The following is a 16,441-nucleotide window of genomic DNA, read 5'->3' as shown; positions in this document are numbered from 1 at the left end:
AGAACAGGGAGAAAAGTACTAATTTACACTAAATAACTTATATATACAATTCTTGTGTATAAATAAAAAAAAATACACAGAGCAACAATTTACAATGTTTTTTCTTGGGAACTTGTATAATGAACGGTCAGTTAAATTTACCAGCGTACATGATCTCCCTCATAGTTTTGGTGAAAGAAAACGTAAATTCAAAGTCCCTGTGTGCCGCTCAGAATGAGAAACAAATCCACACAATCATAAATAAAGACATCATTTCAGGAAGAAAATACTCAACTTGTTTCAGCTACCATTAAAAAAAGTCTTTGAATAAATTAAAGAGGAGTAAAAACACAAAGCTCCACTGCATCATTAGATTCTCGGTTGTTTAAAAGGCACCAGACACGTGCATCCTGAACGAAAAATAATAAATACAGCACAAAGTGTCAAGGCAGACTCAACCAGTCACCACCAAAGATGAAAGAGAGAAAACACACACAAACATAAAAACACAAACACAAAACATACACATCTCCGTCTCGAAAAAATACCCCACAGTTACACAAAAAAAAAAAAAAATAAAAAATAAATTATATCAAAAAAAAAAAAAAAATCAGCCAGTTTTTAGGGCATTTAAAATTGTTGCCATGTTCATGAGAATTAACACATTTTCCCCCAAAATTCCTTTTATGTTCAGATATTTTATTTTTGAATTTGTCATTTTCATTGTTTTAACTGCATTACTGTAAAAATTTTAATTACATAAATAACTATAATGCAAAGTCATGCATTATTTCTTCACACCAGCAATGTTTAATTATTATTAGATATATTTGATCGCATTACAGTAGTGAGAAATTGAGGTTTGAAATGTGCTCGTCATGAAAATAATCACAATGCTGATATGAATGGTCCTGCATTACAGGCTTGCTTTATTTCTGCTCATATAAAATATAATTTCTGGCTGGTTTCTTTTGATTTCTTGTTAGTTTCCCCCCCACACACACACTGAGATTAAACATACACTAAATCCCGCCCCTGTTCTGGTCCGAACCCCTTCGACGAGTTGACCGGCTCGTCCTCCTCCCCGTCATAGTCCTCGCACTCGATGGGCTTGGGACAGCTGTAGGGGTGGCCGTTATCGTCGAAGAAGCGGCGGAAGGTGAACTCGTAGAAGGCGTGCTCCGGGTGCTTGCCGTTCTTGAACCAGCGGTTGAGTGTGTCGTTGTGGTTGCTGTCAGCATCGTCACTCCAGAGTTTGTCGGGGTCAACGGGGTCAAAGTTGGAGGTGTCAGTGCAGTGTGTGATTTTGGGGATGTAAGGCGCGTGGTGTTGCTGCCGCAGATCTGTGGAGAAGTCGATGCTTTTGAAGAAGGGATGGGCTTTAATCTCATCAGCTCCATTTTTCCCGAGCCGGTCTTCCGGGCCACGGCAGAGCTTCAGGATCAGGTCGGTGGCCTCCGGACTCAGCTTGGCCTGCAGGGGGATGTGTAGGGCCGTCTGCCAGTTTATCACCTGAGATGGACACAACCACAAAGCAGGATGATTTAACTCTGTGTGTAGCTACGCAAACATGGAGCTGATAACGGCACAGAGTGACAGCATCTGTTGCCCAATATCAACTCTGCATATACAGTACAGGTCAAAAGTTTGGAAACATTAGTTTTTTTTAATGTTTTTGAAAGAAGTTTCTTCTGCTCATCAAGCCTGCATTTATTTGATCAAAAATACAGAAAAAAAATGTAATATTGTTATATATTATTACAATTTAAAATAATTGTTTTTAAATTTATTATACTTTAAATTATCATTTATTTATGTGATGCAATTTTTAGGATCATTATCACATGATCCTTTAGAAATCATTCTAATATGATGATTCATTATCAAAGTTGGAAACAGTTCTGCTGCTTAATATTTTTTCAGAACATGTGATACTTTTTTAGGATACTTTGATGAATAAAAAGTAAAAAAAAAAAAAAAAAAAAAGAAGCTATGTTTTTAAAATATAAATATTTTGTAATATCAATATACACCTACTGGTCAGTAATTTGGGGTCAGTAATTTTTTTTTCTTTATTTTTTTTTTTATAAAATCAATACTTTATTCAGCAAGGATGTGTTAAATTTATAAAAAGTGATAGTAAAGAAAATATATTATTAGAATATATATTAGAATTTTTTTTTTTTATTTTGAATAAATGCAGTTCTTTTGAACCTTTTATTCATCAGATATATTAGACAGCAGAATCCAAGTTTCCAACACTCATAATAAATCAGAATATTAGAATGATTTCTAAATGATCATGTGATAGACTGGATGATACATGTGACACTGAAGGCTGGAGTAATGATGCTGAAAATTCAGCTTTGCATCACAGGAATAAATTATTTTTTTAAAGTATATTCAAATAGAAAACTATTATTTTAAGTTGTAATAATATTTCACAATATTACTGTTTTTTCTGTATTTTTGATCAAATAAATGCAGGCTTGATGAGCAGAAGAGACTTCTTTCAAAAACATTAAAAATAGTAATGTTTCCAAACTTTTGACCTGTACTGTATGTGTTACAACATGATGAGACCAAACACATATCCACCTCGAAGGACCAACATATATTCTCACCTTCATCTGGGTCTCAAGAGGAGTTGTTGCCAGAAAAGGAGGCTGACCGACTACCATCTCATAGAGTATAACACCCACACTCCACCAGTCACAGAGCTGGGTGTAACCTAGGATTAAAAAATACAAATAAATCGATAAAACAATCATACCACTTTCATCAATTTAAAGGGTCAAAAAATCTCAAGATTACAGCAGCATACAGTTATGTTGTACCTTACAACACGGTTTAAACTGCAAACTAGCAACGTGACTCTGAAACTAGTTCAAAACTTCATAACAATAGTACGTGCGCCACCATTATAAATTATACAGACTATCTCTATCGCATTGTATGTGTGCAATTAAATCAGTTACTGTAATCCGATCACATTAATGCGATTGATTTCCATAATGAGAGTACAATAAGCAACACATGGAGCAAACATGATAGTGGTTTCTGCACGAAACACTGTGGTACATTCAGGTTTACTCCACATTCAATGAGTGTGTTTAAGCTACTGTAGTAATCCAAACATAAATCAGCACTGTTTAGATACATCTTCACCATTTTAAATATATCTAGTCAAATAAGCACTGATACAACGCATTATGCAAATAATGTTTCATAAATCTAAAGTCAGATTATTTTGTTTTTGCGTCAAACTTCAAAATTATACAGTCTGTTTTAGATTAAAAACTGCTCATGCTCCATGTATGCAGCATCTTTGTTTGGATCGTGATTAAAATCCAGTGGCTGCCTCTAATTTTAAAAGGAAAGAGCACAGACAAACCTTAGTTTGTTCATATGAAGAGATTTCTTTGAATTGTGTTATTTATCTCATTTAGTTTTGTTATTTGACATTTCAGTTTCACAAAGAACTGCGAAGCATTTTGTCCAAGCTATAGGCTAATAAAAGGACATCTTGTCTTAAATCTCGTGATCTGAGTGAATAGTTACATCCATAATAACCATGCCTTCATTCTTCCTGCTCAAGTGTGTTAAACTGATGGGTGTAATTTGTTCAGAGCACATAGTGCTCGTGTCAGAAATCGTTTCGTTGTTTGATATCGTCTTTTGTTTTCTGACTAGAGATGAACAGCCCTAAAATGCTGAAATGCTCATTTGATTATTAGAGTTGTTTCAATATATGGAAAATGAACATGAATGATGACTCAGTCGTGAACATCTCCTTCCTTCTGAAGATAGAAAGTCATACAGGTTTGAAATGATGTGAGTGAGTATATTTATTTAGGTGTGAACTTAAAACATGTATTTCTTTGTCACTCAATCTTTGTAACTGCATGAAAAGGGCTTGATAAATAGTTTATTATTGTTCAAGAGCAGGTGTCACTACACACACACTGACATACCTGTGCGCAGCAGAACCTCAGGTGCGATGTAATTGGGAGTGCCCACCAGTGAGTGTGCCAAGCAGCGCTGATGTTGTCTAGCAGCTCTGCGCTCCAGTGGCTTCAGTCGGTCTCCACAGCGACAATTAGCACTATCCTCCCATTCCTTACTGAAGTCCATACTGTCCTGACGCACATGATCACCTGACAGGTCACAGAGACATCTTAGACTGGTTGAACCAAAGCCCTTTATCAATTCTCCAATGTTTCATTCAACAATATATTCATGATCTGTAAATATCAACATAGTTGCATTGATGTGATGGTGAAAAATGACCGTTTCGTCAGACCTGAATGTGTTTTTTCCCCACCAGAACTCACTTTTAAGGAAGCTTTTTGACCAGGACATAGAGTATTCTCTTTCAAATCTTTCATTTTTTGCTATTGTAATTTATTTGTAAACTTCATAACATTAACACTAATGTAATAAACATTATGTAATGTGTTGACATATTGCGTTAACTACTGGCAAAATTTTATAACAGCACAAAATAATGGGGTCAATTTATCAAAAATGTGCAATGGTCTTTGAGGTGTTTGGCTCACCGCTTTGGTAGTATTTGGAGTCATGAGTCCATCGGAAGCCAGTGCACAGGCCAAAGTCTGTCAGTTTAATGTGTCCATCACGATCAATTAGGATGTTGTCAGGTTTGATGTCTCGATGGATGAAACCCATTTTGTGGACGCTTTCCACAGCACAGGTGAGCTCTGCGATGTAAAACTGAGCCAAGTCCTCTTGGAAAATGCCCATTCTGATCAAAAGACTCATCATGTCCCCACCAGGGATGTAGTCCATGACAAAATACAAGTTATCTTTATCCTGAAACGAGTAGTACAACCTGACGACCCACTCATTATCAGCTTCAGCGAGAATATCCCGCTCAGCTTTCACATGGGCCACCTGGTTCCGCAACAGGACATCTTTCTTACGGAGGGTCTTCATGGCATACAGCGCTCCCGTGTCCACTTTCCGAGCCAAACACACTTCTCCAAACGCCCCGATTCCCAAAGTCTTGATCTTTTCAAACATGGATTTGTCCATTTTGGCGCGCTTGAGGCGGATGTAGTTGGATTCTTTCTGGCACAGCATCATGTGCATCTGCTCCTGTGCATCATTGGAAAGTCCCACCTGCACACACAACACATGTTAAGATAACAGCCCTAACAAAACAGATGCTCATCCATAAATACAGACAAACGCGTTCACACAACACACAAAGATGCAGATTTAATTAACTTCTGAAATTATCTGAGACAACATACAAACCATTCAATCATGCAACATTCACAACTTTGGCAAACAGCATTCAGCACCAAAAAACGGCAATGCATGCAATGCACAGGGATGCCTACAGTGATCAAAATTACACAGAAAACAGAGAATTTGCAATGGTGCTTGAATTGTGATCTTAGTGTCCTAGCTGATTGTGTAGAGGCAAGATAAAAAGAAAATACCACATAAACATTTCTAAAGATAGTCAGTTCCCCTCAGAGATACAGTTATATAAACTCCTACTCCAAATGTATCACGATTTGTTTGGCATCTCAACCAATTTTAATCGTCACATACTTAAATCAATTTTCGACCGCCTCACGGTTAATCGTTACATCCCTACTCATCACATAACAGCACAGAAGACTTGCCTTAATTTTAAGTAAGGATTGGTATTAGTAAACGGCTAACCTAACACCACAATATTCTGGTTAGCATAAAAATATCTTTTTATCATAATGCATTCTGGGATTGCATTATCTGCAACCTAAATTTTTGACTTTGCGCTTTAAAAAAGAGAGGTATTACATTGGCTGACTTTCATAACAGCCTTTGCGATGTACAAGCACCTATGACACCTTAAAATGTGGTCTAGGTAGGCAGCTCACTAGGCTTTAGAACGGAGCTCATAAGAACATTTGAGGAACATACACATGCTGTCCAAATGACAGAGTCTTACTTTACCACACTTGAGTGAAGATTACTCCAGAAGAAACCTTTAAACTATGAAAACCAGTTGATCAGACATAGAAAAGAAAGTAGGCTTACGGAGGAGATCCACAGACTGAAAGATACGGAAGACAGACAGACAGACAGGAGAAACGGAGAATAAAAGGGAAGGAAAGAATAATGGAAGAAAGATGGGAAAAGTTAAGTCAATAGGAAATAATCAGAAGAACAGAGAAGCAAAGAACATTGTGAGAGGATGTGGCCATGAAGAAATGCATGCTAACCCGCTGCATCTCGTTCTCCAACTGCTTCTTCCTTCGGATCCTCTGCTGGTGATTCTTCAGGATGTTCTCCACATGCTGCTCCATAAAGAACTTGAAAGCCTGCGGGGAGTACATGGGAACTCTGCTTTCCCCCTTGCGCTCCTCGTCACGTTTACAACGCCGCACCGGCACGGGAGACGTTGTGATCTGTTTCTTCTCGCGTTCCTCAGAGCCTGCAGTGCGCTCGCTGGAGCAGGTGCTGTCAGTGTCATTGTCGACTCCATCCTCCTCTTTGTTGCTAGGTTTTGGGCCGGGGTTGGGGTCGTACCCTGGTGGAGGCGGCTGTAGCAGGTGTTTAGGATAAGGAGGGGGTGGGCCTTGGTAGCTCGGGACTTCGAGGGCAGCCGTGGGAGCAGACGGCTCTTGATAAGCAGAGGCTGGAGGGGGTGGCTGCTGCATCCAAGGTGGGTGCGTAGGGGCCACAGCGGTGTGCAGCTCTGGCCTCTGCACACGCATACTCTTTACCGGCTGCAAAATGGGGGCCTGTGTAATGGTGGTGACGGTCGTGCCGGAAGGTTGAGAGCTTGGCACAGATGGGCACTGACGTCCACTGGGCTGGGCATTGGTGAAGGAGTTGGAGCGTCCCAGCACGCTGTGGGGCCATGACGAAGGAACGTCCTGATTGGTGTTGTGACCGGGGGAAGTCTGTGGCTGCTGCACAGGAGGTCTGACTTGGGGTAGTACCCCAAGGTTGTACATATCAAGGTTGTGGCTATTGCGGTTGGGCACCATCATGCTTGGGGGAAGGTTGGCGCCGTTTGAGGGTGCAGCAAGAGCGCTGGATTGCATCTGCTGGGCCGTGGGACTCTGTCTGCTAGTCTGGTGCATGGGATACGGAGGTGGTGGTGGCTGCCGACCACTACTATTAATGCCCACATACTCACTTTGTATGTTGCCATTCTGAGGCCAGGATGGAGGGAAAGTGAACTTGTTGCCCCCGGAGTTTTGCATGATGATGGGTTGTCGACCCACTGGCACTGGACTGATCCCTCGCTGCGCCTGGGATGGAGGGTTTATATAGCCATCGGGTCGGGGCCCCTGAGGCACAGGAGAGAGCCGAGGCACCAGGTAATCCATGTTCCCAGAATACCGCTTGGTTGAGGGATTGGAGTCCCATGAGGAGGGAGGAGGAGTGATGCTACGGACCTGCCGTGGGAGGGGAGGGTTCACTCGTTGACCGCTAGCTCCAGCAGCAAGATTTTGAGGAAAGGTAGCAGGCCGTGAGTGGTCACTTTGAGGTCCAGGGCTACTGGGACGGTAAATCATGCCATCAGTCATTAGAGCGCTGTGTCGCTGTGGGGCCAGAGATTCCTTTGAACCCTTCCAGCTTTGGCGCCGCAACACTGTCGGTGGAATCTGGGATGGACCTAGAGAGGAAACATCAATACATCAACAACAGAAAACGAAGCAGAATTTTCGAAGTCCTGTAAACAATCCTGTTAATTTAGATTTAAGGTGAACTATCCCTCTAAGGGAAAAATAAAAAAATATAAATTCAGCTAAAGCTTTAGAGGGAACCCTGCCAGTTGATACATTACTATAATATTAAAGGTTAAAATTAAAAAGTGCAAACTATTAAATTCAAATGCTATTTTTTTTAGATAATATAATCACCACTCAAAATTGTTTACAAATAGGCAGTATAATATTATTATAGTAGTATTAATATTTAAAGGGATACTCCACCCCAAAATTTCCCATAGACTGCCAGGTAAATAACGGTGTCAAGGTCCATAAAAGGTATGAAAGTCATCGTCAGAATACTCCATCTGCCATCAAACGTGCAATTTGGGTTATATGAAGATGGAAACACTATTTGTAAGTGAAGAAAACAAAAATAATGACTTTTTTTTCAACAATTCCTTTGTCAACAGTCTCCTCTGTGTCTGGAGGAGTATGCTGCATATGCTCTTCTGTATCATCCGCGCCACAAGGATGCGCTGTTTCTACGTGTATTTAGCTTTGATTTGAAAGAAAACAGTGCATCCTTGTGGCATGGATGTTACAGAAGCGCATACAATGATATGCAAAGACACAGAGGAGACTGTTAACAAAGGAATTGTTGAATAAAGTCGTTATTTTTGTTTTCTTCGCTTACAAAAAGTATTCCCGTCGCTTCATATAACTAGGGTTGGGAACCGAGAACCTGTTCTTATTCAGAACCAGTTCTGTTTTTTTGAAAAGAACCGGAACCGTGAGCAATTTCTAAGTTTCGGTTCCGAAAATGGTTCTGGTGCGACACGTGACCAAGCGCTGTGAGCAGCCTTCCACCGGTGTTCTGACGATTCAGCGTTTCCCATAAAGGATGTCACAAACCAAATAACAGAAACGCCACCCTGCCTCTTTAATTACTGAGCACATTGATTCCAATGACGCACATTCCACAGACGTGCCACATCTTTAACTACCGAACACATGTTTCTCACGGCTGTACGTGCACTCATGCCTTTGATAACTGTGCACGTCGTTTTGTCTGACTGTACATGTACCAGCAGCACGCAGCACCTGTCGCCACTAAATTACATTATATTTGTTCCATATTCTCATTAATATACATACTGACTTTAACTTGGAGCACTAAATAAATAGACTGCTATTGTTATGTAAGTATGAGGGTTAGATTATTAAGTGTACAGGTCATTTCAAGAGTGATAAATAAAGTGATAGAAAATTTATTTTCATGCATTTTAAATGTTTAAAAATGTGGAAACCACTCATTGCATCACAGCATCTCCTGACTGCATTATTTGTAAAAAGGGGGCTTTATGGAGTGTGTGTATACATGGTTGTAAGCATAAGAGTTTATATTTCATTAATTTAGGGAAATGAACAAGTGTCTTAGCCCTCAAGGGACTATTTGGCCAACCAGCTTATTCCTGCTTGAAAAGCAGAATGTTATTGATAGTGTAAAAAACATCAACTTTGAAGCACATGCTGATTGATGGACTAGCATTACTCAACATTACTTACTACCTTCCAGAAACACTACATTCAGTGAAGGTAAAATAGTAAAAAACATAATAATAGTTCATTTAAATGGAATCGGAACCTGAAAATTTGTATACTGTAATATATGTTGAATTTTGACATTACCAAACTTTAAATAAAGTTGACAGTAAGTAATAAACAGTATTGGGCACTGAGTAGTTGAGTATTGTGCATATTTCCTTACCACTATTTTTTAAATAGTTGTTTAATGATTTTAATGGAACTGGAATCGGAACCAGAAAATTTACCGATTCCCAACCCTACATATAACCCAGATTGCACGTCTGATGGCAGATGTATTCTGACAACGACTTTCATACCTTTTATGGACCTTGACACCATTACTTACCTGGCAGTCTATGGGACAGTCACAGACCTTCCGGTTTTCATCCAAAATATCTTAAATTGTGTTCCAAAGACGAAAGGAGCTTTTACGGGTTTGGAACGACATGGGGGCAAGCGATTAATGACAAAATTTTCATTTTGGGTTGAAGTATCCCTCTAATGATATTATTATGTTTCATTTAAAATGTGGCTGTCATATAATAGTTTATGATGTCTATTTAAACATACATTAAATAAGACATTAGAAACAGGTTAAGTAAAATTTAATGAATCTGTAATACAAAGCATATTTAACCAAATAATCATCTCTATGGTTTTTTTTTTCTTTGTTTCTAGCCAAGTATCAAGCTTTGGACACTGAATGGCTTTTGTGAAATAAATGCAAGATGGGACATATGTTTTACTGATATCTCCCAAGTTTGAAACACTGACTATGATTATAAGAGTTCAGTAAATTCCACTGTATCTTCCAACATACTTTCTGATGTTCAGTCATGTGTACTTTGGGCTACAACTAGCAGTAAAGAGGAAAAGATTATCTCTTTCACCTTCAAGCCCTTTTTTTTTGTTTCATATAATTACTATGCATCATACTGCTCTTTTCATGAACTATCTGCTGATGTTAATGCTGATGTAATGGTGTTAGTTCTGAGTGTACGATAACACAGTATTCTCTTCTTCAGAGGTGCTAATTAACCATAGTTAATCAACAGCTACGTCCAGAATAGCATTTAATATGCAAATTTTAGCATGCCTGGAATAACTAGATAAACTACTAAAGTTGGCAATGTGACAGTGTACTGAGTACTTCATTCTACAATGCAATGCATTCAACCTTTCATTACCAGTGTGATGCATGAACCAGAAGGACAACCAGTCATGATATTTTCCCTTTTTGATCAGACTGCCATTAGTTTTAGATACAACAGTTTTACTAAAACATTAGATCATTGGCAAAAGAAAGAAAAAAATGATTTGTTCTGAAGACATAAGATTTGTGCACACACACCTTCAGATCTAATGTGGATTCAATAGTTCTAGCCATAAGTCATGCAGAAAACAACAACAACAAAACAACAACCACCCAGAGTTGTCTAAATGACTAATCAAGTAGCAAGTGTTAAGGACATTAATGTTTCTACCAAGGACCCATGCTTGAGGTATTCGGCAAATCACAACGCACTGGATAGCTGGCCAATCAGAGCACACCTCGCTTTTCGGAATGATGAGCTTTGTAAAAATCGACCCATTTCAGAAAGGTGGTGCATAGAGGAGCAACAATAATGTACATTATGTGGAAAATAATGTGTTTTTTTAACCTTAAACCACATGAACACATTGCATTATACCAAATAATGTTCTTTTTAGCAACATCATATGACCCCTTTAAATAACTAATCCAAGTAACCAGATGTTAAGGACGTCTCAGTGTAATTAGGCTGGATTAGACAACAACTAGACTACAAAACTATTACAGTTTGACCCCCATAATCTCTATTGCTACCCTAAACAATTCCAGCAATTCATAACTAAATTTTATGTTGCTATCAAAATGAATTAATACATCAAAGTATGTAAGGGGCTCTTAGTGGTACTACCTACCTGGTTGTTTTATGGCCGTGTTGACAGGGCGTGCTGTTATCTGCTCCCTTGCAGGCTCCTGGAAGTTCATCCTACTGATGTACTCTATGGCTGCCTCCACGCTATGACTGTTCGTCTGCTTCAGAGCACGAAACACAATATCCTGTACAAATGCACACAGGTATGTATTAATATATGTATAACTACTAGGGCTGGACCAGAATATTCGATTATTCTAATTAGGGCTGTGCAAAAAATCGAATGCGATTTTCATGAGTATCTCCTCAGTAAAGACGCTCCTGTAATTAGTAGTATATCTCCAGCACTTGCGTTCAGATCAGGGTTGCCAGGTTTTCAAAACAAAACCTGCCCAATTGCTTCTCAAAACTAGTCCAATCGCGTTTCATTCCAGGCGATAAAAATACATGTTTTTGGCAGGGTTGCCTTGGTAATATTCACATTTTAGGGGCTAAATATCACGTTATTGGTATTGGGGACGCTTCAACCCGCAAACATGAAAAACAACCACAGACTTGGCAACACTGGTTGGCATTTACTACACAGAGCCCTTAATTCACTGACAATCTACACAAAATCGATTTTAAAATCGCAGGCGATTCTTTGTCGATTTTGAAAGCGATGTTGTGTAGCTTGTCGGTGGACTACGGCTCTGTGTAGTAAACGGTTAAAACGTATATTTTAACCCCGGGATACAATTTTTGTTTTTCATGTTCGCGGGTTGAAGCGACCCCAATACCAATAATGTGATATTTAGCCCCTAAAATGAGAATTTTACCAAGGCACCCCTGCCAAAAAACGTATATTTTTTACCCCGGGATGCAATTTTTATCGGGGAACCTCCTGGAAACGCGATTGGGCTAGTTTTGGACAAGTTTTGAGAAGCAACTGTGCAGGATTTGTTGTGAAAACCTGGCAACCCTCATCTTAACGCACGTGCTGGAGATATACTACTAATTACAGGAGCGTCTTTACTGATGAGATGCGCATGAAAATCGCATTCGATTTTTTGCACAGCCCTAATTATAATATTCGTTTGGTGGGTTGGCATTCGATTTTCAATTCTGAGATTCAAATATTCTTCTTTTTTTTTCTTTTTTTCACGAACACCTGGCATCCCACGTGAAACGGTTCTCATTCGAGCTTGAATATGAATCGCCCATGAGTTAATGTCATGAACGTCATGATTCTGGAATCACGATTTTGAATAGAAATATTGCCAAACGCTAGAATTAGACACTTTGACAAAATTATACCTTCAGTCATTTTGAATTTGATACCTTGACTTCTGAGATTTTCTAAAAGAATTTTCTTTGTATTATTTCTGAACACATAATATGTATAAGACAAGTTTGTACAATATGTAGTTGTAGTTATTGCATCTTTTCTGCAAAAGATATTAAAACAAGTGATTTAACATTTACATCATGTTGATTCATGTGTGCTGCACTTTTAATACAATTTTCTTTAACTAGAGGGTTAATAAATAAAAAGTAACTTGAATCATGTTGTAGTTACATTTTCAAGTTGACTAGTTAAAAATCGTAAAAAAAAAAAAAAAAAAAAAAAAAAAAAAAAAAAAAAGAGAATCGGTCAAACATTCTAGAAAAATCAAGATTTTAGTTGGTTGTTCATCCAGCCTAACATTATCCTTTACAAAAGTATTATCAGTACAGTAATTTATATAATAAAATTAAATGAAACTGTAATGTAAAATAATAATGTTTATAATGTTCGGCTTCTTTGTCTCCCTGTACAACCGCAGTAAGAGACCAAAATCTGTTTTGACAACCTTTATGCACGTCGACATGAAAAACAAAAACAAAAAAACAAGGTAATTAATCTTACAAAAAAAAAAAAAAAAAAAAAAAAAAGTGTACATCACACCCACAGTCAGTGTTAGTGTGCATTTGCGTATGACACGTTGCGCTCGCTTCTCCAACCACAGCTGGTCCGGCAACATACCATTTCTGTCATTCCTCAAATAAGCGAAATTATAAAGTGACAGCAGAGAACACTCCCAGCACAAAGGATTAAATATGACACATCTGGGGGGGAAGAGTACACAAACTTCTCATCTCAGTATGTTCAGCTCCAACCAGATTCAACGCGGTCCATTACCTCATCAAAGCCAGCGTCCTGCTGCTCTCTGTTGATATCCGCAGTGTTTCCACCGGAGGTAGTTACATTAAATAGAAACGGCATGAGTGACTCGCGGATCTCCTGCAGTGCTCTGTGATGTTGGGGGTTCCTGGGGTTGTTGCTGCGCCCTTGTTGTCTGGGATCGTCCGGCGGCCCCTTCCCGACGCTCACGTCGCTTTTGGGAACATCCGACGACCGGGAGAGGTTCCGCAAGCTCTCTCGGATCTCCTGCAGCATCTGTTGACTATTGCCACTGTAGTTGCTAGCAGGGAACGTGTTGGGTCGCATCTGTCTGTATCCCTCGGGTTTCTCGCCCCTCTTCATGTAAAAACATACGTTAAGTGCCAACGTTGTGTCGAAGAGACTTCTGGGTGGAAGAGTGAAACTCTCGTTTGGCCTGCACACTAGAGAGACATCAGTGCATCAGTAAATATGCACGAGGGAATACAGAAGAATCCTTATAAACATTAATATAACTTCAATTGGATGATTAAAGCTTGTAACAGCTACAGTACAGGTCAAAAGTTTGGAAACATTACTATTTTTAATGTTTTTGAAAGAAGTCTCTTCTGCTCATCAAGCCTGCATTTATTTGATCAAAAATACAGAAAAAAACAGTAATATTGTGAAATATTATTACAACTTAAAATAACAGTTTTCTATTTGAATATACTTTAAAAAAAATAATTTATTCCTGTGATGCAAAGCTGAATTTTCAGCATCATTACTCCAGCCTTCAGTGTCACATGTAACATCCAGTCTATCACATGATCATTTAGAAATCATTCTAATATTCTGATTTATTATGAGTGTTGGAAACAGTTCTGCTGTTATTTGATGAATAAAAGGTTAAAAAGAACTGCATTTATTCAAAATAAAAAAAAAAACATTTCTAATAATATATATTCTAATAATATATTTTCTTTACTATCACTTTTTATCAATTTAAACACATCCTTGCTGAATAAAAGTATTGATTTTATTTAAAAAAAAAAGAAAGAAAAAAAATTACTGACCCCAAATTACTGACCAGTAGTGTATATTGTTATTACAAAATATTTATATTTTAAAAACATAGCTTCTTTTTTTTTCTTTTTTTACTTTTTATTCATCAAAGTATCCTAAAAAAGTATCACATGTTCTGAAAAAATATTAAGCAGCAGAACTGTTTCCAACTTTGATAATGAATCATCATATTAGAATGATTTCTAAAGGATCATGTGATAATGATCCTAAAAATTCAGCTTTGCATCACAGAAATAAATGATAATTTAAAGTATAATAAATTTAAAAACAATTATTTTAAATTGTAATAATACATCACAATATTACATTTTTTTTCTGTATTTTTGATCAAATAAATGCAGGCTTGATGAGCAGAAGAAACTTCTTTCAAAAACATTAAAAATAGTAATGTTTCCAAACTTTTGACCTCTACTGTATATGGTGATCCTCAAAAACACGTTTCTTCATTAGATTTTACTATGTTTTTAGTGATATCGATAGTTCAAAGCCATAAAACAGCATTCAGTTTTGTGGCAGGTCTAGATATGCCTTTCTAAAGCGCACTAGACCACAAATATTTAAGGCTAAATGAAAAGCACATCCACACTAGTGATTGTGATTATCATTATAAGCTACTACAGTGATTTATACGTTATATTAAGTTCTGTCTAACCTAACTACACAGCATCACAGGGCACGGCCATAACGCTGCATGTGTCTACGATGGCCAGAAGTGCACTCTAGGTAGGCATCTCTATAGGTTTCGAAACACAGCCAGTCGTAGCATCCAATTGATTCACGCGCTGCTAATTTAGCTAGGCCTGAAACTGCTGAAGAGTGCAGGAGTATCGCCACATAAAGGGCTTAAAAACTTTAAACATTATTCCTACTGAATAACGAAATATATTAAAGCTGATAAATCATTTATGAATCGGTAAAACAGGTGACCGAGGCCTAAAGCTGAGGCGATAGCATAGTGCTAACACACACCGTATACAAACGAAACACATTCACCTACCATTTAATGTTGGCGAGGCATCGTGTATAGACCCCTGCGAGCTTTTAAATCGCGAGCACCTCCTCTGCTGTGTCTGACAGATACAAGTATTTGTTGACGGACCGTCTGCTTCTCTTTGGTATTTACTGTCGTCTTGAGTTTTACAACGGCTGTCATGCGCGTCACAAGAGCCCGGATGTTGTAAACTCCGCCCCCAGAGGAGTCCCTGACGAGAGGAGAGGCCCTTCTGTGTGAACGCAGATCAGTGGAAGAGAAGCGGCGACTGCTTGTGTGTGCACACAGTTTATTACATAATAAACTGACCTCTTAACCGTGGTTCGTGTTCAACATGTTTACATAACACATTCAGCTATATTTGTAGACAACCAAAAAAAAAGTATTTAAAATAAAAAATAAATACTTTTTTTTTCACACTTTTTTTTTTTAATTTATGCTGCTATGTGTGAGTCTCAGAGCCTCTCATCTGTGGTCTGTCTTCAGTGCCATTGTGTGGCCCTCTTATTCCCTACATTATGGGGACCAAATGTCCTCACAATGATAGTAATTTCAGTAAATTTTGACCTTGTGGGAAAAAAATTTGGTCCCCATGAGGAAACAAGTTTTTTGAAAATCTAAAATGCATAAAGTTTTGTGTGAGGTGCAGAGTTGGATATAAAATACAGTTTGTACAGTATAAAAACCATTACGCCTATGGAATAACCCCATAATTGTAAACCCAATGTGTGTGTGTGTGTGTGTGTGTGTGTGTGTGTTTATTTTGTCACTTCAATTCAAAAGGTTACAAAATTTCAATACTTTTCTTAGATTCAGGCCCAAACACTATCAGGACTGTTAGGTGCCCAAATAGGCTATATATTTTCATATTATTCATATTATTGTTTAGCAAATTCGGGATTTTCAATAGCCTATTCAAGTTTTTTAAAGGATCCAAAATATGCCGCCACAACATTGTAATGTAGCGCTAGCTGCTCATCAGTAACATTGTGGTCATTTTTGGTGTTCCTAGAGTATGTCTAATACAGCAGCTGTGGGAGTGACTGTAAATTTGACAATTTTCTCTTCTGACTGCTGTTATCAATCTCTCTTT

The 16,441-nt window shown here is 38.2% G+C and overlaps 1 protein-coding gene across 3 annotated transcripts; it reads right to left on the bottom strand.

Moving 5' to 3' along the window:
* Window positions 1-587: 587 nt before the first annotated feature.
* On the bottom strand, window positions 588-15,538 carry LOC109059330 (serine/threonine-protein kinase LATS1-like). Of its 3 annotated transcripts, XM_042777335.1 has the most exons (8): window positions 15,355-15,534; window positions 13,311-13,735; window positions 11,193-11,334; window positions 6,219-7,624; window positions 4,539-5,121; window positions 3,954-4,136; window positions 2,604-2,710; window positions 588-1,491 (listed from the first exon to the last, which is right to left on the bottom strand). In XM_042777335.1, the coding sequence occupies exons 2-8, from the start codon at window positions 13,653-13,655 to the stop codon at window positions 991-993; spliced, it is 3,267 nt and encodes a 1,088-aa protein (XP_042633269.1). In that variant the 5' UTR covers window positions 13,656-13,735; window positions 15,355-15,534; the 3' UTR covers window positions 588-990. The 3 variants fall into 3 exon arrangements, with proteins under 3 accessions (XP_042633269.1, XP_042633270.1, XP_042633271.1); XM_042777336.1 differs by lacking the exons at window positions 588-1,491; window positions 2,604-2,710; window positions 3,954-4,136 and adding an exon at window positions 5,945-6,049 and having other exon boundaries at window positions 4,982-5,121; window positions 15,355-15,538; XM_042777337.1 differs by lacking the exons at window positions 588-1,491; window positions 2,604-2,710; window positions 3,954-4,136 and adding an exon at window positions 5,950-6,049 and having other exon boundaries at window positions 4,986-5,121; window positions 15,355-15,538.
* Window positions 15,539-16,441: the final 903 nt, after the last annotated feature.

Source organism: Cyprinus carpio, chromosome A20 (genome assembly GCF_018340385.1).
Source record: "Cyprinus carpio isolate SPL01 chromosome A20, ASM1834038v1, whole genome shotgun sequence".
NCBI lineage: Eukaryota > Metazoa > Chordata > Actinopteri > Cypriniformes > Cyprinidae > Cyprinus > Cyprinus carpio.
Note: the sequence above shows the minus strand (reverse complement) of the source record. Positions and strands in the feature narration are given on the sequence as shown.

What these genes read in the sequence shown, in the direction of transcription:
- LOC109059330 (XM_042777335.1), bottom strand. Translation starts at nt 13,655, where the DNA reads ATGAAGAGGGGCGAGAAACCCGAGGGATACAGACAGATGCGACCCAAC. An exon ending in CTCCAAATACTACCAAAGCG is followed by an intron (nt 4,137 to 4,538) that starts GTGAGCCAAACA and finishes GTGACCTGTCAG; the next exon opens with GTGATCATGTGCGTCAGGAC. An exon ending in TGAGGTTCTGCTGCGCACAG is followed by an intron (nt 2,711 to 3,953) that starts GTATGTCAGTGT and finishes TTTTAATCCTAG; the next exon opens with GTTACACCCAGCTCTGTGAC.